Genomic DNA, 22,391 nt, shown 5'->3' with positions numbered 1-22,391 from the left:
TCATCTCACAGTAACACAAAGTTAAAGAAACAGAAAAACAATTTTCAGGGCAAACGTATTTGTTCCTCAGATAAACTCAAATGTGTAAAGAGACACATATACAAGTATTTCATTTGCAGTATTATTTATAATAGACTGCAAACAACCTAAGTGTCCCATAAAAAGAGTTGCATTCAATGCAACCATTGTAAAAAGGGGTGAGGGCACAGATCTGGGTCCTGATATGGAACATTCTTCGAGTTATATTGTTAAATAAAAAAACAAAAGGTACAGAACAGTGAGTGTGGTATGCTACCATTCATAAAAGAATGAAAAAAAGGAGATATATCTATATATGCTCACATATGAGTAGAAAATCTCTGAAAAAACTCAAAATAAATTGTTAACAGAGAAAAGAGCCCTACATTTATTTTTCACGGTACACTCTTTACTATTCCAATTTTGTAATATGTATATTATCTACCAAAATCTTTTTGTGCGTGTGTGTGTGTGTGTGTGTGTGTGTGCTTTTTAGGGCTGCACTCACAGCATATGCAAGTTCCCAGGGTAGGGGTTGAATTGGAGCTGAAGCTGCCAGCCTATGCCACAGTCATAGCAATGAGGGATCTGAGCCATGTCTGCAACCTACACCACAGCTCATGGCAATGCCAGATCCCAGACCCACTGAGCAAGGCCAGGGACTGAACCTGCATCTTCATGGATACTAGTCAGATTCATTTCCACTGCACCACAATAGGAACTCCTATCAAAAATCATTTTAGGGGAGTTCCCATCGTGGCACAGTGGTTATCGAATCCTGCTAAGAACCATGAGGTTGTGGGTTTGATCCCTGGCCTTGCTCAGTGGGCTAAGGATCCAGTGTTGCTGTGAGCTGTGATGTAGGTCGCAGACGTGGCTCAGATCCCGTGTTGCTGTGGCTGTGGCGTAGGCCGGCAGCTGTAGCTCTGATTAGACCCCTAGCCTGGGAATCTCCACATGCCACGAGTGCGGCTCTAAAAAGTCAAAAAAAAAAAAATCATTTTAAAGCTTTTTCAATCTACACATTTTATCTACAAAGTTATTCATAAGAGGAAAAGAAAACCTCCTAAAACCCTGAATGTCCGTCAACAGTGGAATAGTTTAAGAAATTGTGGAATTTATCATTTAGCCCTACTTGCCCAAATGCGCAAAGATATATATCCCATGTGTTCACTATGTCACTTGTAACTGTGAAAAAATGAAGTCCATCTAAATGTCTATCAAGGAGTTCCCACTGTGGCGCAGAGTAGACAAATTTGTCTAGTAACCATGAGGTTTCAGGTTCGATCCCAGGCCTTGCTCAATGAGTTAAGGATCTGGCATTGCTGTGAGCTGTGGTGTAGGTCACAGACACAGCTCAGATCCCTCATTGCTGTGGCTGTGGTGTAGACTGGAAGCTCTAGCTCCAATTCCACCCCTAGCCTGGGAACCTCCATACGCTGTGGGTGCAGCCCTAAAAAAAAGAAAAGAAAAAAAAAAAGTCTATCAATGATGTATATCCAAGAGTTCCCGTCGTGGCGCAGTGGTTAATGAATCCAACTAGGAACCATGAGGTTGCGGGTTCGATCTCTGTCCTTGCTCAGTGGGTTAATGATCTGGTGTTGCCGTGAGCTGTGGCGTAGGCTGCAGACTCAGCTCGGACCCCGAGTTGCTGTGGCTCTGGCTTAGGCTGGTGGCTACAGCTCTGATTCAACCCCTAGCCTGGGAACCTCCGTTTGCCGCAGGAGCGGCCCTAGAAAAGGCAAAAAGACAAAAAAATAATAAAAAAATAAGAAGTAATGTATATCCATACTATTCTATGCTGTCAGAATGCTAAAAAATACTATAGACTGAAAAAAGCAATTTTTAAATAATTTCATTTTTATTTTAAAAAACCTATATTATTTTTACTTTAAACATTTGAGTTTCCTAATTAAACATACATACATATACATTTATACATATACTTTCTTAAACATAGAATAAGGGTCTTGTTAGAGAAACATCAAAATATTAACAGTGGCTACATGAAGAAATGGAACTGGGGAGAGGATCTAGGAATTTTCAGATGTTACTTTAAGCAATATTATATTGATTAACCTTATCTGACAAGTGTTAATATTTTTACAATCAAGGAAAAAAACTAAAAAACTTTAGGACATATACCCATTTTAAATGATGTCAAGTAGTCTCAAAGTATCTCCCCGAAGATACTTATTAACTACAAAGGGCAAAGACAGTAACTATAAAGTAGAGAAACTTTGCAGATATCAACTTAACCAAGTGATTAAGATATATACCACCAAAAATAAGAACTATTGCTGTCAAGAATCCCTTAATATGATGCACTGAGAAGAATATAACATTTTTTGTGTTATTCTTGCCAAAAATGTATAACCTCATTCCAACTGTGAAAAAAATCAAGCCATCAAAACATCAAGTTGTGGAGCACTGCACAAAATAACTGCTCAATATTCTTCAACAGTATTAAGGTCATGAAAAACAAAGACCAAGACACTGTTACAAATTGAAGGAGATTATGGAGAAACCAAGACACTTACAAACTGGATGAGACAAAGGAAAAATAACTAAATGTAAGGTGGGATCTTCCATAAGATCCAGGAACAGGACTTTAGTAGGAAAACTGGTAAAATTTTAAAAAGGCCTATAGTTTAGTTAGTATCAATTATTAATTTCTGGTCCCTAATAATTGTATATGGTTATGTGAGATGTTATTAGGGGATGTATGTATGATGGATACAGAAGAAATCCTTGTGCTATTTCTGTAAGTTTTGCGAAAGTCTAAAATGAGTTCAAAATTAAAAGTTAGATAAAAAAAAGCTGTCACTGAAGATGTCTATTTCCATTTAATAGAAAGGTAATAAAGATATACAGAACATTAAAGTAGGTTACAAAGCAGTATGTACAAAATCTTATTTTGGTTAACTATTATATACATATTTTATTTATATATACACATATATTTTTTAATATGGGGAGAAAATATTAACAGTAGTGGGTGATGGGATTTTAGTATATTTTCATGGAATTTGTATGTTTGCATATGCAGTATGAGTAATATCCTTATACTGATCCTACATCTTGGGAGCAATTTTTTTTTTTGTCTTTTTGCCTTTTCTAGGGCTGCTCCTGCGGCATATGGAGGTTCCCAGGCTAGGGGTCGAATCAGAGCTGTAGCTGCCAAGCCTGCACCAGAGCCACAGCAACGCTGGATCCGAGCCGAGTCTGTGACCTACACCACAGCTCACAGCAACGCCAGATCGTTAAGCCACTGAGCAAGGGCAGGGATCGAACCCGCAACCTCATGGTTCCTAGTCAGATTCGTTAACCACTGCTCCACAACAGGAACTCCGGGAGCAATTTTTTAATTGTAAAATTTAAAATATTTTACTAAAAACTTTTTAGAAAAACCTATATCTTCCAATTCTGTAACTCGAACTTTTCTATAATACTCACAGACCAACAACTCGTGACCTCCACACATACCCGACAACAACTATAACTAGCAGATGACATTTAGCATTCTATGGTATACTTAAGTTTCTTCTCTTCAAATGATACTTTAAAAAAATTCCGTATATCCAGCATAATACACCAAACAAAAAACTTTTCTGTCCTATCTGTCCTTTCCAATTATGGCAAGTATAGACCTAGTTTTCATTCTAGTTTTTCAAGAATGTTTTCAAGAACACGAGAAACTTGAGAATCACCAAAAACCAGCAGTCTCTTCTTGTTCAAGTTCTTCATTTAAAACTGAGTCACAAGTAAAAAGTAAACTGACTTGTCCAAGACTGAATACTAACTACCAGAGTCAGGAACGAATGTATCCTAACTCCCAGAGTTCAGTGCTCATTCTACTTAACCAAATACAAATACATAATTATACTGTTTATTTATTTATTTAATGGCCACACCCATAGCATATGGAAGTTCCCTGCCAAGGACTGAATTACAGCTATGACTGACACTGCAGCTGCAGCTGCAGCCGCAGCCATGCCAGATCCTTTAACCTGCTGCGCCCCATGGTGGGAACTCCAATACACAATTCTTTTAAATTTACCCTTAAAGAGTTGCTCAATTTCACATGTGATAATCTGTGTGGGAAAAGAATCTGAGAGAGAATGGATATGTGTATATGTATGACTGGGTCACTTTGTTGTACAGCAGAAATTATCACAATTAATAGTAAATTAACTATGCTTCGACAAAACAAAACAAAAAAAATAAGATATAAGAATTCCTCAGGAGTTCTCGTCCTGGCTCAGTGGTTAATGAACCCAACTAGCATCCATGAGAATGTGAGTTCCATCTCTGGCCTGGTTCAATGGGTTAAGGATCCGGTGTTGCTGTGAGCTGTGGTGCTGTGGCCATGGTGTAGGCCAGCAGCTACAGCTCCAATTAGACCCCTAGGCTGGGAACCTCCATATGCCGTGGGTGTGGCTCTAAAAAGACAAAAAGACAAAAAACAAAAACAAAAACAAAAAATCATTCCTCACCTATTCTGAAAGACAGGAAAATAACAATTTATGTAGCTGGCAAAAGTATTGCTGTTAGCTGAATATGAGTGTATAAATAATTTTTACATGCCAAATATCATTTTAAGAAAGAATAGGTAGCTTTCTTGAAAACTCTGTCTTCCATTAGCTCTAACAATTATAGGGTAGCTCTAGGGCAATAGAACGTAAGAATAAAGTGGCTGGTTTATTAAAACCTGATGCCAACTTCCCCATATGTTTTAATAAAGGAATTTCTCAAGGGTGAAAAAAACAGTAAAACAAAACAAAAGCTTTGCCTTCTCTTCAGTTTTTCCCTCCAAATGAAACCTCTTGGGCTAACAACTGCCTAACACTCCTGGATACAACTAAATATTCTCAAAGTATATCCCTGTTATTACATGTCTCATTCTGAGTAGTATCTTAAAATGTTATCTTTACACTATTAGTTGATTTGGACAGAATGTCTGGGTATCAATGACTGACCTTACCACTAGCTCTCTATCCTCTCTCCCACCCCCACCTTAAGGCCTATTTAGCTCAAAGCCCATCTCCATGAATACTTCACCGAGTAATCTAAGAAAACTTCTCTCCCTTGTAACTCCAATACGGCACCTACTAAAGAAGGTACTGGTTCAGTACTTATATCTCTGCCAGGTAACATGAGTTATCTTTAAATGTGTACATCTAGCCTCTTCAACCAGACTAAGGGAAGGAACTTTTCTTCCAAATCCTTGTATCCCCACTAGCCTACCATAAGTACTTAACAAAAGTTCTGTCATTGCTGAAAGTTAATGGACTTCTTTCCAGCGATAACAAAGCAAATGATAACATTTAAGCCTTCTAAAACTGTTTACAGAATTCTTATAGGAGATAAAACACAATTATATAGTTTCACAAATTTTCTCCCTAGACGATGGCCACAGCTACGAAAATTTTTTTTCCACTAAGATTTGTCTTTTTTTATTTTCCAGATAAGAAAAACCACACAGGATGTATTTTACTGGGTGACATGTCCAGGAATTACTAGTGACTAGAGTAGGTTTGATTTTCTTTTTTGTTTGGTTTGTTGGTCTTAGTATTTGCCCCAATTTGAGACAGAAACAAAATTAAGAACTTTTAATTTTAAAGTTCAGGGGAAAGGAGTTCCTGTCGTGGCTTAGTGGAAATAAATCTAACTAGTAACCATGAGGACACAGGTTCAATTCCTGCCCTCACTCAGCGGGTTAAGGAAAGGATCAGGCATTGCCGTGAGCTGTGGTGTAGGTCACAGACAGGGCTAGGATCCCACATTGCTGCGGCTGTGGCATAGGCCAGTGGCTGCAGTTCCAATTTGACCCCTAGCCTGGGACCCTCCATATGCCACAGATGCAGCCCTAAAAAAAAAAAAAAAGAAAGAAAGAAAGAAAGTTCAGGGGAAAAAACGTTTTCTTCCCAACATTTGGAGTTAAGGGAAAGCTTTCCCAATTCACTATTTTGTGAAAACAAGTTCTCACAACATTTAAATTCCCAAACATTCCAAACATTTTCCTCATCCCCATGGAGATTAAAGCTATGTTCCCAACTCTGACTCAGGGACTTGGATACTCATCTGGGAACATCAGTCTGAAAACTTCAAGTATAGTAGGTTCCTTTTGTTCAAATCACAACTTGCCTTTCCTTAGACAGCTGATGGCTATCTACACAGCCTTCAGAGGCCCTTTAATTCTGTTTCTAATTCCCATGTTTTAAAGGTATAATAAAATCTGGAGACTGTAGAATTATTCATAACAAGTAATGGATTAGTAAAGGGAGCATCTCTAGGCACCAAGAAATCTTTTGTTTATACTAAGTCTTCCTGTATTACTATTTGAAAGAGTCATGAAATTTATTTATTTATTTATTTATTTATTTGCCTTTTGTCTTTTTAGGGCCACACCAGTGGCATATGAAGGTTCCCAGGCTAGAGGCTGAACCAGAGCCACCGGCCTATGCCACAGCAACGCAGGATATGAGCCACGTCTGTGACGTACACCACATCTTATGGCAACGCTGGATCCTCAACCCACTGAGCGAGGCTAGGGATCTAACCCACAACCTCATGGTTACTAGTCGGGTTCCTTAACCACTGAGCCACAACGGGAATGCCAGATTCGTGAAATTTAAACAACAAAAACCCTCACGTACTTGCTTATCCCATAGGGAAACCCTGTCTATAACATATCTGCTAATCAGCTCCCTAAGTTTGTCTGAACATTACCTCTAAGCCAACTTCCATTCTTACAGTTCATGATTAAACCAAAATCCACCTTCCTGTAACTTTTATCCTATGCTGCCTGAAATAATCCAATACAATTCACTCTGCTCTTTCACCCAACAACCTTACAAATAAATGAAGATAAATATTATGTCTCTTCTAAGTCTCTTTATTCCAGGGCTAAACTGGAATGTAGAAACTAAAGAAATTTGTTCACGCCTAGAAATGAAACTTAGCCATCCCTAATGACATATATCCAGATCATTCTCCATGCTGATTATTCTTTCATGGAACATGCACAATATACCTCTGTGCAGAGAAGTGGGAATGTTTATTACCTTCCTCAGCTGGGACAATGAATTGCTTTAAAAGATCACTTTTTTTGACAACCGCATCACATAATGACCTAGGGAGTTTGGGGACACCTAAAACCCTTAAATTAGCCATATAAAAGAGACCTAGTCCTATACACAAAAACAAGTCCTAGGAATAAGGCTTTATTTTCATGACAATTAAATATCACCTTGTTAGTTTTGATGCAATATTTAGCCTAAGGAGATTGTGTGTGTCCTATAATGTATCAGTCCTCTATCTGTTAAGCCTTGTGTTGTTTGTAAATATAATAAGTCTACCATGTCTTCATGGCATTGATAAAATAAGCCAGAATCAAATAGTCATTGTGACAAACAAGGCTCTCTCTTACCTTTGATAATATACATATAAGCATGCTGTTACAATTTAGTTTCTGAAAGCATCCCACCCCTCCTAAGCCATTCTCTTCCTTTTTTATAGGACTACAGGTTTGTGCTCTAATTTCCTAAGCTCTCCTTGAAGTCTCTAGATGAATGAAATCTAGTTTCCTACACTAGGGGGTACATATCTCATATTCTCTTTCTACTATATTGAATACATATTTCCAAACCAACTAAAATTCTTTCTTAGATTGTAAAGCAGAGTATGTATATATAAACATAAATGCATAAATTAATATATTTTTCCTCCTGTGGCTAAAGTCATTTCTGGCACATCGAATAATACCAAATGTTCAAAAGACTTTTTTTTTTGTCTTTTTGCTGTCTCTTGGGCCGCTCCCGCAGCACATGGAGGCTCCCAGGCTAGGGGTCAAATTGGAGCTGTAGCCTCCGGCCTATGCCAGAGCCACAGCAACGTGGGATCTGAGTGGAGTCTGCAACCTACACCACAGCTCACGGCCGGATAATTAACCCACAAGGGCGGGGACCGAACCCGCAACTTCAGGGTTCCTAGTTAACCACTGCGCCACAAAGGGAACTCCTCAAAAGACTTTTAAAAAGGTAGTCCATCAAGACACATTAAGTGGCTATAGTCCCACTCCTCCAAACAAATTAAAGTCTTCATTGTGAAAAATGGCATTAAGTAAACTATTAGAAGGAGAATTACATTCAAGTGATTAACAGCAGACTCCATTATGGACTGGGCCTATGTCATTCCTGGATAGCAAAAAGGCACTTAGGAAAGCACAATAACTCCAAGCACTTAGCTAATTACAGGGTGAAACAACATTAAAAAAAAAAAAGTGGAAAACATGCACCAAATGCCTTAAAAAAAGACAACCTCAGAGTTCCCATTAGGCTCAACAGGTTAAGGACCTAATGTCTCTGTGAGGACGCAGGTTCCCTCCCTGGCTTGGCCCAGTGAATTAAGGATCTGGCATTTCCATAAGCTGTGGCATAGATCACAGATGCAGCTCAAATCTGGTGTTGCCATGGCTGTGGTATAGGTCTCAGCTAAAGCTCTGATTCAGCCCCTAGCCTGGGAACTTCCATATGCCACAGATGCAGCCATAAAAAGAAAAAAATTAAAGATAAAAACACTCATCAAATAATTATTGTTTCTTCAACAGGAAGCATGTTAACTCTGAATATCTTAGAAGAAAACAGAGGGGTGTGAGAAAATCACCTGGAAACTAAAGATGTCTTAATAGTTTGTTTTAAGCCATCCGAGTTAAAATCTTAAAGAAAACTGTGTCATGGAGCACAGTGTATGATTAATACCGTAAAAGAAATCTGAGGTAACATTCAAAGCCAGCACACATGAAGAAAGGATGTCAGGACACTGCATTAGTTCATCCTGCATCACTGATCTATGCACATATCTACCCAGACAGACTCTCCACGAAGTACTGATGACAAAAAGCTCTTTATGTGCAGGACAATGTCTGTTATTAAACATAAGCAGTCAGTCTCAAGCACCGGCTCATATACATTAAGTTACTATTTTTCCCTAGCCTCTTAGAGATAGTAGGGCTGATAACTGTCATTCTGACTTGCAGTTTTAAAACTTAACTTCCTATCTGACTCTACGGAATTTGGTATTGAAAAGCAGAATTTTCCCTAACTGTCTACAATAGAAATTAGGGAATGCTGATGAAAAAACAACAGGCACTAGGCTCTATTATAATCTGGTAACAAAGCCCTTAAGTCAGGACTCAAGAGACCTTGGTTTTCATCCTAGTTTTCTCACTCTAAGTGTGTTCTTACTATAGAAAGCTGGGCTATGGCCTAAAATAATACAGCCAAAAATTTCTGGAGTCTTCTTCCAGGTCAATGGTTAAGGATCTAGTATTGTTACTGCTGTGCCCCTGGTTACAGCTGTGGCAGGAGTTCAATCCCTGGCCTAAGAACTTCTGTATGCCGAGGACATGGCCAGAAAAAAAAGGTTTCTAAGAAAAGTCACCTCCACTGAAAAAAAGCATATAACTTCTCACTCTTTCCTCTACATCTCAATACGTGAAAGTCAACTATCAAAAGATTTTATCTTTTAAAGATTCCCTACATACTTGAGATTGTAGATAATTTTTCCTGGATTTTCATAATGATTATTGCACAAACATAACAATATTAAACTTTAAAAAAACAAACAAAATCCCCCAATTTGGGCACAAGATAACTTGGGGTAATGGAGATGTTCTAAATCCTAATGTAGTGGTAGTTACACAAGTGTATACATTTGTCCAAACTCATCAATCAAATAAATGAATGATGCATTTTATTGTAAATTATACCTCCATAATGTCCCAACTAAATTTTAAACTTTTTAGTCTCATTACCTCTTTCTTCCTTTCTTTTTTTTTTAATGGCAGTACCCAGAGCATATGGAAGTTCCCAGGCCAAGGATTGAATTCAAGCCACAGCCGCAACCTACACCACAGCTGTGGCAATTTCAGATTCTTTAACCCACTGTTGCTGGGCCTGGGATCAAACCTGCACCTCCATAGTGAACCGAGCCACTGCAATAGGATTCCTAATGCACTGTGCCACAGCAAGAACTCCCAGACTCATTATCTCTTAACTTCCTCAACTCCCATTACCTCCACCTCAGCTTATGTGTCCTCATTCAATCATTCACTGAAATTCATACTTTCAATAAAAAATTTGAAGCAGGGAGCTCCTGTCAATGGCTCAACAGTAACGAACCCAACTAGCTTCCATGAGGACAAGGGTTGAATCCCTGGCCTTGCTCAGTGGGTTAAGGATCTGGCATTGCTGTGAGCTGCAGTGTAAGTCGCAAATGCAGCTCGGATCTGGCAGTGCTGTGGCTGTGGCATAGGCTGGCAGCTGCAGCTCTGATTGGACCCCTAGCCTGGGAACCTCCATATGCCACAGGTGTGGCCCTAAAATAAATAAATAAATAAAAATTTGAAGCAATGTGCCAGAATCTGAAGGTACAGATGTAAATAAGAAACATTTCACACTCTCAAGAGTTTACTGTCTAGAAAGAAAGACAAACAGTAAACAAGCAATGCTGAGTATAGCCTCAGACATGCTGCATACAAGAGAAGTATGGACAGGGTGCTACAGGAATGCATAGTGACACACCTAACCTGGCTCTACCATCAGAAAATCCTGATGTGCCTCCATGTTCTTAACCTCCAAAATTCCTGTTTCTGACGATAACCTCCAGTCCTCCCACTTATGTCAATATTACAACCTTTAATACTTCAAATCTCACCATCTGCCCGAGAATTTGTTTTGGCTTTTCTTACCTCCCTGTTCATCCTGGACTCCAAGGTTAGCCACTACTCTTCATTCTCTCCTCCTATCTTCCAACCACAACCTTCCTCCCTCAATCACTACCAATTTTGCTAAAATAAATCACTGATTTTGATTCTCAGTTTTTCACTAGGAGTATGTAAATCTGCTATATCAAGCACATGCCAGGATATATCAGTGAACAAGTCATACAAGATCCTTGCCTTCGCAGCACCTACCAGAAATTAGGTAGAAAAAAACAGACATTTAAATAAAGAAAGAAGAGTTCCCATCATGGCTCAGCAGTAACGAGCCCTACTAGGATCCATGAGCACACAGGTTCGATCCCTGGCCTCACTCAGTGGGTTAAGGATCTGGCATGACTGTGAGCGTGGTGTAGGTCACAGAGACATAGCCAGAATCTGGTGTTGCTGTCACTGTGGTATAGGCCAGCGGCTACAGCTCTGATTTGACCCCTAGCCTGGGAACTTCCGTGTGCCGTGAGTGCAGCCCTAAAAAGACTAATAAAATAAATAAAGATAATACAGTAATTACAGATTGTAATAAGTGCAGTGAAGGAAATTAACAAGGTGCTTTGACAGAAAATGACAAGAAGAAACCATCTTTTAACAAAGTAAATATCAGGAGTTCCCGTTGTGGCGCAGTGGTTAACGAATCCGACTAGGAACCATGAGGTTGTGGGTTCGGTCCCTGCCCTTGCTCAGTGGGTTAACGATCCGGCGTTGCCGGGAGCTGTGGTGTAGGCTGCAGACGCGGCTCGGATCCTGCGTTGCTGTGGCTCTGGCGTAGGTTGGTGGCTACAGCTCCTATTAGACCCCTAGCCTGGGAACCTCCATATGCCTCGGGAGCGGCCCAAGAAATAGCAACAACAACAACAACAAAAAAGACAAAAGACAAAAAAAAAGTAAATATCAAAAAAAGCAGAGGAAAAACACGCTAGGAAAAAAGAACAGTAAGCAAAGGCACAGACTCTGAAGCAAGACAGAGTTTGGGCTTGTTTTAGAAACTAAAGTGGCTAAAAGCCAATGAGTAGAAAGTAACAGGAAATGAGGGGAGATACAGGGGCCAGATCAGGTAGGATACTGAAGAACTTGTATTGAGTTTAGACTCTTATTCCAAGTAGATGGGAAAACACAGGATTTAGACAGGTGGTTGACACAACCTCATTTAGTCTTAGAGAGATTACTCTGGTGGCTCTGTGGAGAATGAACTGGAAAAGAGCAAAAACAGAAGCTAAGAGACCAGTTAAGAGGCCACTGCTGTTGCCTAGGCAACAAATGGTGGCTAGGACTAGAGAGGTGGAGTAGAAACAGAGAACTGTTTGTGTTTAAGACCTATCATGGAAGTGTCATCTACTGAGACAAGGATAACAAAACTTGATCTGCTGCTCTTCTTTGCCCTCCCAAAACCTGGTCTTTGCTGTCAGTTTATGACACAACCACAGCCATGAATGCTTAAGGCAAAAACTGAGTATCCAGATGTCACCTGTTTCTTCCAATTTCCCTTATGCCTAATCCATAAGCAAATCCTTCTATTTCTACCATACTTCCAAAATCTCTCTCAAACCCATCCACTTCTCTTCATCTGCAGTGAAATGGCTCTAGTAAAAGCCAACATCAACTATGGCTTGGTTACTATAGTAGCTTCCTAATTGTTCCTCCGTTTGAAACAGTTTTCAGACATCCAAGTGGATCAAGTAGGCAGCTGGATATGTGATTCTGGAATTCAGAAGTGAGATGACCTAGAGAGATAAATTTGGGAACTGAACGAATACAGACGGTATTTAAAGCACAGAATTGGATGAAATCACATGGGCAGGGAGTGTAGACAGGGAGGAGAAGAGTTTAGTACCATACCAGGAGGTCTTTTGAGATGAATTTAATAAAAAGAATCCAGTTAGGGAAGACAGAACGCCAAAGTTCTCTGAGACGAATCCACATACTACGAGTTCCCAATTTTTCTCAGTCTTCACTTTCTGGATCCAATAAGCCTCCTCCCCTAGAAACCACACTACATGACTCTCATCTCCTACCTGCTTGGCTGCTCTCTTTCTGGGTCCTTCCTTGCTTCTTCCTCCATTGTCTATCCTTGAAATTCAATCATTACTATCTGCCCCCCTCCTTCTCCAACTCTTCGTCCCTCTCTCTGTATGCACATGCATGTGCGTGCGCGCACACACACCCCCCCCCCCCACACACACACTTTGCTCCTCAAAGATCTTATCTATCCCATAACCTCATCCATCAACTTTATACAAAGAACTTGCAAATGTCTCTGGCTAAGCCCTACTTTAAACATGGCCCATAGACCAGGACTTCTTTCCCCAGGGCATGCTTGTAAAAATGCACATCCTCAGACCCTGCCCCAGACATACAGAATCAATTCCCGTAATGAGTCTTAAGCAATGGTTCTTCTAATAAATGTCGAATAATCCATACCTATCATGTCACTCTATATTGCATGTTAGGTGATGTCAGGAATTTGAGACTTCATGCCTACCGATAGCAATATGACAGAAAAAATGATCCAGGGTCTAAGAACAAAGTCTGATTTAAGGATGACAGAAACTATAATAACCAGGGACAAGACTCTAAAGGAACTGGTGAAATTTCTTAAATCTCTGTAACTTACCAATATTTACCATTTTTGTTTTCTCTGCCTCCCAATGGTGATTCAAAATCATTCAATTGTGGAGTTCCCGTTGTGGCTCAGTGGTTAGTGAGTCCGACTAGCATCCGTGAGGACACAGGTTTGATCCCCAGCCTTGCTCAGTGGGTTAAGGATCTGGCATTGGGGTGAGCAGTGGTGTAGGTCACAGACACAGCTCAGATCCCACACTGCTGTGCCTGTGGCGTAGGCCAGTAGCTTCAACTCCGATTAGACTCCTAGCCTGGGAACCTTCATATGCCGTGGGTGCGCCCACCCTCCCCCAAAAAAGTCATTCAAATGTTAAAGAATCTCTGAGCTTGTTTTGCTTAATGGAAAAGAAAAGATAAACTGCAAAGCCAATACCTTACTCCACCGCCAGGATAAAGCTGAAGATGATACTTTTAAAAAGAACAGGAAAGGAGGAGTTCCCGTTGTGGCTCAGTGGTTAACCAACCCGACTAGCATACATGAGGACACAGGTTTGATCCCTGGCCTAGCTCAGTGGGTTAAGGATCTGGTGTTGCCATGAGCTGTGATGAAGGTCACAGATGCGGCTTGGATCCTGTGTTGCTGTGGGCCAGTGGCTGCAGCTCTGATTGGACCCCTAGCCTGGGAACTTCCATATGGGTGGCCCTAAAAAAAATAAAAATAAAATAAATTTAAAAAAAAATAATAGGAAAGGAGTTCCCACTGTGGTACAGTGGGAATGACCAGCTTGTTTCTGTGGCAACACAGGTGCACTGGTTAAGGATCTAGTATTGCTGCAGCTGTGGTATAGGTCGTAACTGCAGCCAGGGTTCAATCCCTGGCCTGGGAACTTCCATATGCTGTGGGGGTGACCAAAAAAGAAAAAAAGAAAAGAAAAGAAAAGAAAAGCAGGGAGATGTCTGGGGTCCTAAATTAAATAGAGATCCAAGAAAAAAGTGATCAGGAGGCTTGACAGTCACAGGTCTTCATTCATTTACATCACCCGATTTTGTATTAAAATTTGAGCATTTACCTTATCTGTTCACTAGGGGGGGAACTGCCTGAGGCTATTACACTTCTTTTGTTATCTAGTATCTTGCAAAACGCAAAGCCTTGTCCAAAGAAATCTAATGTATCTTGAAGAGTTTGCAACAAAATTCTAGCTGGATTCCTGTACCATTATTTCCAATTCCAAGTAAGTAAAGTCCAGCCTGATAAAGTTTTACTGTACCAACTGGGAGAAATTAATATATCAAAGCTTTAAATGAACACCAGTCATCTTTAGCACTACAAAATTACAATAACACTTCTAACCACAGCACAGTTTCTCCACTCCTTCAGACATAAAAAAGCACAGCTTTACCTTAAGACTGGATGCTTCAGCTGCTTCTAATGTATTGCTTTCTTCTCACTTCTTACTATCTCAAACAGATGCGTCCTCCTTCAATACAGTGAAGTGAAGCTGAACTGCAACTTGGGGTAGAGGATGATTACAAGCACTCCTCTATTTGGTGGCCGAACTCCTTCCCTACCTATTTGTATCCCCCAGACAGTCTCTCCAGCCTGAGCATGAGATGGCCTTTTATTTCTGGATAAAACAATGCTCAAGGGTCTGAAGGGATGAAATACTTCAATAATGCTTTTATTAAAACTACAAAGAAATTTCGGAAAGAGGTGTATATCCCACACTTTTCTGTATGCAGCAATAAAGACAAATTGATAAAACCGTTCACATCATGCAGAGACCAATATTTGAATATTACCTATATAACTCCCTATTAGGTGCCTGGGGACATCCAGAATATCCTGTTTTTCTCCCACCTCTTATCCTCCTCAGTCAGCTTTCTCCCTGTAGTCAGACTAGATTCAAATTACTATCTCTCTTCCCATTTTTTTCAAAATACAAGGGCAAAGTATAGATTCCAGTATTATTGGTATCATTCTGACTTGAAATGTTTGAAAGTCTCTTCATCTTTAGAAAGCAAGGGCAGATGACGAGTTTCTCCCCTGAGAATTAGGCCTGAGTTCTCAAGACTACTACAGCAAAGACTACAACTCCTGCACCCAGGATCTTGTCAAGTTGACAGTTGGCAGTGGCCTATCAGGCCCCACCCAGTCAGCAAGGCAATACAACACTAGGTGCTGCATGCTGGACTCCTTCCGTCAAAAGGGGTTAATACTGCGTCTATCGAAAAATGGTTCTTTCTCCAAACCCCCACACCAGACCATCTAATAATATCACCAGTTTTTTCTGCTTCAGGATAGAGACATGCTTGAATTCGTCACGACTAATAAATGACAAAGTCATTACAGTCTGTAGACTTGGCCTACAGGAATCTGGGTGATGACTATTTATTCCGTGGCTTCCTTCCAGATCAAAACATACGACTCCCCCTCCCCAGAGCCGCCATAAGGGGTGAAGCCCCACATCCTCCTAAGCACGGTAGGAAGGGACTTGGGGGCGGGGGGGGGGGGGGGGACAAAAGGAACTAGCCTACGGGGACTTACAGACGCCAGCCGTTGAGGGGTCTGGGGCAACTCCGTGCTTACTTCCATCCTCTCTGCGCCCCCAGCCTCCTCCTCCGCCATTTTGAGGGAAACGGACGACCGCAGTTGCAGACCCCCGGCCGGAGGCAAGCGGAAACCTGTGGCCGGTCCCAGAGACGAGGGGCGACACTTTTACGACGGCCCCTGAAGTCGGGTTTGACGCAGAATCGTAGAGCGGCTTCCGGTCGGCTTCCCGGAAGGAGGCGTCACGGCCGGTGGGGCAGTACTCTTTTCTTCCAGCAATTTCTTAGTCACAGTGATCAGTGGCTGAGAGGTTGTATATCTGGTTTCGGTTACTTCTGCGAGGTAAAAAAGCAAAGTCAGCGTCCGTTATGAAAGGAAGAAAACTGTCGGGGCTAAACGAGAAACTGCTCTGGCTCGCTTTCTGGTCGAGTTGTTGTTCTGGTCTCCTGACGTACCTGCATGGATTACCCAGAGCCCACAAAATGAAAAAATAACTCAAAGATAAGCTGGCTCTGGGAATGTAGCCGGTGGGCTCTTGCAAGTACGCACAAGAAAACTTTGGCCCTAGCAGCTCTTGGGAGAGGTGGTGAAGAAGTAACGAAAAATTGGAAACCTAGTCATTCATCAGTAAAGACGAAATAAACGTGGTACATCCGCATTGTGGAACATCATTCAGTTCTTTAAGAGGGGGAAAAACAGATCTATGTGTAAAGATAAATTAAGCGGGAAGAAAAAAGCGGTCAATTGCTACAAACTAGTTTGGCAATTACCTACATTTTAAATGTAAAAGAGTCTGAAAGGAAGAGGACAAACTAGTAATACCTGTGAGGAATGAGAGAGGAGGGAGGTGGTCAAGACCTACTTTAGCTTCATCTGTATCGTTTTAAATTGTTTACGAAAGAAGTAATATTTAAATGTATTTTTTTACGAAAGTAAAACTATATATAATACAGTTCTCAACACTCCGGAGAGAAGAAATAGTAGTTAACTATTTGGGAAAAGATTGTCAGGTCTTTATAGTATATAAAAATAATTCGTAATGAATTGAGGCATTAGGAGTTCCCGTGTGGCGCAGTGGTTAACGAATCTGACTAGGAACCATGAGGTTGTGGGTTTGATCCCTGCCCTTGCTCAGTGGATTAACGATCCGGCGTTGCCTTGAGCTGTGGTGTAGGTCGAAGACACGGCTTGGATCCCAAGTTGCTGTGGCTCTGGCGTAGGCCAGTGGCTACAGCTCCTATCGACCCCTATCCTGGGAACCTCCATATGTCGTGGGAGCGGCAAAAGAAATAGCAAAAAAAAAAAAAAAAAAAGTGAGGCATCAACTGCTTAAAAAAACAAAGATATAAGTAAATATATCTGTATAGTATTGGGATGAAGAAGGCTTTTTAAATTATGACAGGAAAAAATATATAGACACACTTCACAAACTTAAAAAGTAAACCAAAGGAGTTCCCACGTGGCTCAGCAGGTTAAGGATCCAGCGTCACCGCTGTGTTTCCGGTTACTGTGGCTGGAGTCATCCCTGACTCGGGAACTAAGCAAGCCGTGAGCATCGCCCCAAAAAAATGAAAAAGTAAAAACTGGGAAAAAGTTTCCACAACATTCATGATAGACCAAAGAAGACTATTCCAATAAAAAAAAATGGACAAAATACATAAATACTCATAAATTTTTACAATATGCGAAAAAAACCTAACTAGTAAGCAAATTCAGCAAAAATGGATTCCACTTATTGCTTGTAAATTTGGTAATTTTTTTCTTAAAGATAATCACCATTGTTAAATCGAAACTATACTCATACATTGTTACCTAAAATGCAAGTGTAAGTTGGTAAACCTGTAGCAATATTTAAGACCTTTAAAAAAAAACAAACACAGCAGCACCTACCCAGATACAAGTTCCCTGGCTAGGATCAAACTCTAGTGGTAGCTGCAGTGCCAAGTTCCTTAACCCACTTTGCAAAGCTGGGGATCTAATTGGTGGGTAGGTCGTTAGTGGCCCTGGCTGCTGCAGTGGGATTCTTAACCCACTATGCCACATCAGGAATTCTTTTTTTTTTTTTTTTTAATTCATACCCTTTGGCCTAGCAAAACCATTTTTAAGACTGTATCCTAGAGGAGTAAGTCAGGATGCAAGTGAAGTTTTAACTATATCATTGCTGGCAATGAAGAAAAATTAGAAACAACTCAAATGCCCTCAATAAGGACACTGGCCAAACTATAGTCACACATACAATGCAATGCTCTGCATGCATTAAAAATATTATAGAACATTGGTTCTTAAAGTGTGATCCACAGACCCGCTGAGAGTTCCAAAGATTCAGAAAGTTTGTGAGGTAAAAAGATTTTATGGTAATTGTGAGGACGTTATGTGCCTTTTTTTTTTTTGTCTTTTTGCCATTTCTTGGGCCGCTCCCATGGCATATGGAGGTTCCCAGGCTAGGGGTCGAATCGGAGCTGTAGCTGCCAGCCGACGCCAGAGCCACAGCAACGCGGGATCCAAGCCGCATCTGCGACCTACACCACAGCTCGTGGCAACGCAGGATCCTTAACCCACTGAGCAAGGGCAGGGACCGAACCCGCAACCTCATGGTTCCTAGTCAGATTCATTAACCACTGCGCCACGACGGGAACTCCTATTCTTTTTTTTTTTTTTTTTTTAAACCATGTTGGTATTTGTAATTACTGTTGCAAAAGCAATGGTGGGTGAAAATGCTAACCTCGCTCGGCACAAAATAAGGCAGTAGCACCAAAATCAACTAATCCAAACTCCCCAGCAATTTCTTCACCACCATGCTCTTGCGGTTTAAAAAAAAAGAAGAGGAGTTGCCTTTATGGCGCAGCAGAAACAACTCTGACTAGGAATCATGAGGTTGAGGGTTTGATCCGTGGCCTTGCTCAGTGGGTTAAGGGCCTGGCGTTGCAGTGAACTGTGGTGTAGGTTGCAGATGCAGTTCGGATCCTGAGTTGCTGTGGCCCTGGTGTAGACATAGCACAGATCTGGCATTGCTGTGTCTGTGGCGTAGGCTGGCAGCTGCAGCTCCAATTAGACCCCTAGCCTAGGAAGCTCCATATACCATAGATGTGGCCTAAAAAGCAAAAAGCCAAAAGAAAAAAGAAAATAAAACTTTCCACAATTCTAAAATCCAGGGATATCTAAAAGTAATATTTTGGTGATTAATATTCTTCATTAAATACCTAGGTGTATTTGTCTTCCAAAATAGAATCATACTGTTTTAGTAACTCGCTTTTTCCACCAAACAATATATGTATAGTCAATATCTTCCCAAGTCAATAAGAATGCTGCTACAACAGTGGCTCTCAAATTTTAACCTCAAGATCCTTTTATACTCTTAAAAATTGGGGACCTTAAAGATCTTCTGTTTATGTAGGTTATATCTGCTTATATTTACTGTGTTAGAAACTAAAATTGAGGAAAAGTTTAAAATACCAATTTGTCTAAACAATTACCAACCCAATACATGTTAACATAAATAACAGTTGTGAATGAAAAATAGCTTGAGAAATAGCTTTCCAAAACATAAAATATTATTGAAAAGCATGGTAGTGTTTTACATTTTTGTAAATCTCTTTAACAAAAGAGAGCTGGGTTCTCATATCTGTTTCTGCATTCAATCTATTGTGATATGTTGCTTTGGTTCAGGTACATTAAGAAACTCTGTATCAGACACAACTTAGAATAGATTTACAAGGAGATCCTGCTGAATAGCATTGAGAACTTTGTCTAGATACTCATGTTGCAACAGAAGAAAGGCTGGGGGAAAAATGTAATTGTAATGTATACATGTAAGGATAACCTGACCCCCTTGCTGTACAGTGGGAAAAAAAATAAATAAAAAAAAGAAAGAAACTCTGGCCTCACACAGATACATAGTTGGAAAAGGGAGGAGTATTTTAATAGAGTTTTCAGATAATTGTGGATATTCTTTGAAGCTACACCAGAACTGGGTTGATAGTGGAACATTACATTCTGTTGGTCTATTTAGCAGTTAAACAGGTCTTTTACTCATGCTGGATTTGAAAACATCCTGCCTTTGTCATCTGGAAATATTGGTATGTGGAGTTATACAGATCTTCCAAATGTCAGTACTTTTCATATACAATATCCCCCACACACACATTTTAATATCCCACCATATTCTTGGGACTCACTGTGGCAGACATAAGTCCTCCACAAAATGTTCACCTAAAAGTCTGAATTTTATTGTAGACAGAAAGTGTTGTTTTCCTTGAATAGAAAGGCTTCCTTGTTCAAATTTGAGAAAATGCCTGCCAAAAACCTGTCCGAATAATCCTAGGATATCTGTCACTTGTTTTAAGTAAATAGGATGTTCCATAACGTTTGGCTAGCAACTCACGGAAATGCTTCTCAAGTCAAACACCACACTTTTGTATACAGCAGTAAAGCTGTATGTGTGCTTCCCATGTTATCACACTGAATATTTAATAAAAGACTCAAAGGTTGAGACCTAGCAAAATTAATATTTTTTGCTGTTTCATTAAGAGCACTGTTAAGGTTCCCAGGCTAGGGGTCAAATCAGAGCTACGCCACAGCAACACAGAATCTGAGCCTCGACTGCAACCTACACCACAGTTCACTGCAACGCCAGGCCACTGAGCAAGGCCAGGGATCAAACCCTCAACCTCATGATTCCTAGTCAGAGTTGTTTCTGCTGCGCCATAAAGGCAACTCCTCTTCTTCTTCCTTTTTTTTTTTTTTTAAACCGCAAGAGCATGGTGGTGAAGAAATTGCTGGGGAGTTTGGATTAGTTGATTTTGGTGCTACTGCCTTATTTTGTGCCGAGCGAGGTTAGCATTTTCACCCACCATTGCTTTTGCAACAGTAATTACAAATACCAACATGGGAACCTCCATATGCCGAGGGTGCAGCCCTAGAAAAAGGCAAAAAGACAAAAAAAAAAAAGAAGGCGGCAAAAATCCAAGGCATATGGAGGTTTCCAGGCTAGGGGTCGAATCGGAGCTATAGCTGCCAGCCTACACCACAGCCACAGCAACACGGGATCTGAACCGTGTCTGCGACTTAAGCCACAGCTCACGGCAACGCCAGATCCTTAACCCACTGAACAAGGCCAGGATTGAACCCTCAACCTCATGGTTCCTATTTGTATTCGTTTCTGCTGCACCACAACAGGAACTGCCAGTTTTATTTTCTACTTTATATATTTTCTAGTTTTTCTTACATTAAATATTTAATACTTTTAAAAAATGTTTTCTTAATCTACCTCTCTTTTAAAATACTAGATAGATAGATTATTCCCAATCTACCCAGCTCAGAATGCCTCCTTAAGGAGTTCCCTGGTGGCCTAGTGGTTAAAGATCCAGCATTGTCACTGCTGTGACAGAGGTTTAATCCCTAGTCTGGGAACTGCCACAGGCCCATCCCCACACCCCAAAAAATCTTCCCTGATCTAGCCAGTTGTGTTGGAATCTTTCTCTCCTCTTGGAGGAAGTAGTAGCTACATAGCTCTAATTTGTTAGTTCTTTAAGTGCAGAAACCAAGACATATACATAGAGATGTCAATACTATGTTAAAAATTTTAGATGCATTTTAAAGCATAACTCTGAAAACAATCCTGTGATGTAGCTTTTATTATGACCATTGTACGATCAAGGAAATTATAGCTTCAGCGAGTGAGGTTGCTTTTTCAAACCTGCAATTGCTAAGTAACAATACCTCGATTCAAAATCTAGGTCTGACTGGCTTTAAAGTTTGTCCATATAACCACCTCACTCTCCTACCTCCTATTAAAAAAAACAATTCTCTTTTAGCATTTTCTATGTTATACTATGTCTATTATTAAATAAACAAAAATGTTCATCAAGTATCTGGCACACATTTAATATCCTAGTATGTTTATATTAGACATTTTATAGGGCATGAACTAAATAAAATATAGACTTATAAATTATTATTGCCCTCTTCGGATCTAGACCAAGGCGTGGCTTGGCCTACTTTGGGATTATGAATTTTTTTATTCTTATGCAAAGACATACTTCTTTTTGAAATTAACATTGGTTCACAGTAAATTTTGTGAGTAAATAAGCTACAAGGTCATTTTTCAGGAGCCATTTTACATTTGAAATATTATCAACAACTAATACTTGCTGGATGCCCCAGGATGATACAGTCAGTTGTATCAACCATGCTCTGAATTATGTTTCCTTAGACTCATGGGTTTTGCTGGAGGTTTATAAGCCTGGTTACACATAAGGATCACCTGGGAACTTTTTAAAACTTCCAGTACCAGGTCTCACTCTACTGAGTCTGACTTAATTAGAAAGGGGTGGGACCCAAGTGTTGATTTTTTTTAATTTTAGACCTCTCCCAAGTGATCCTAATGAGCAATCAGAGTTGAGAAACCCTGAGTGATTTCATTTTAACCTCATTCTCTGGGATATTTTCTTACTTGGAATGATAGTAGTGCTTATATGATTCCTCCTG

General features: G+C 40.3%; 1 protein-coding gene across 3 annotated transcripts in view; it reads right to left on the bottom strand.

Annotated features, from left to right (window-relative positions):
* Nucleotides 1-16,141, bottom strand: part of UBR1 (ubiquitin protein ligase E3 component n-recognin 1) — a 139,907-nt gene extending 123,766 nt beyond the window's left edge. For 2 of the 3 annotated variants that reach the window (XM_047766565.1, XM_047766566.1), the window contains exon 1: nucleotides 15,903-16,137. In XM_047766565.1, coding sequence (XP_047622521.1) covers nucleotides 15,903-15,983 — 81 coding nt within the window. In that variant the 5' untranslated portion in view covers nucleotides 15,984-16,137. Of the gene's footprint in view, nucleotides 1-15,902 lie in introns of all 3 variants that reach the window. The other variant, XR_007133108.1, reaches the window with a different exon arrangement.
* Nucleotides 16,142-22,391: the final 6,250 nt, after the last annotated feature.

The sequence above is a fragment of the Phacochoerus africanus genome, chromosome 2 (genome assembly GCF_016906955.1).
Source record: "Phacochoerus africanus isolate WHEZ1 chromosome 2, ROS_Pafr_v1, whole genome shotgun sequence".
In the NCBI taxonomy this organism is placed as follows: domain Eukaryota; kingdom Metazoa; phylum Chordata; class Mammalia; order Artiodactyla; family Suidae; genus Phacochoerus; species Phacochoerus africanus.
Note: the sequence above shows the minus strand (reverse complement) of the source record. Positions and strands in the feature narration are given on the sequence as shown.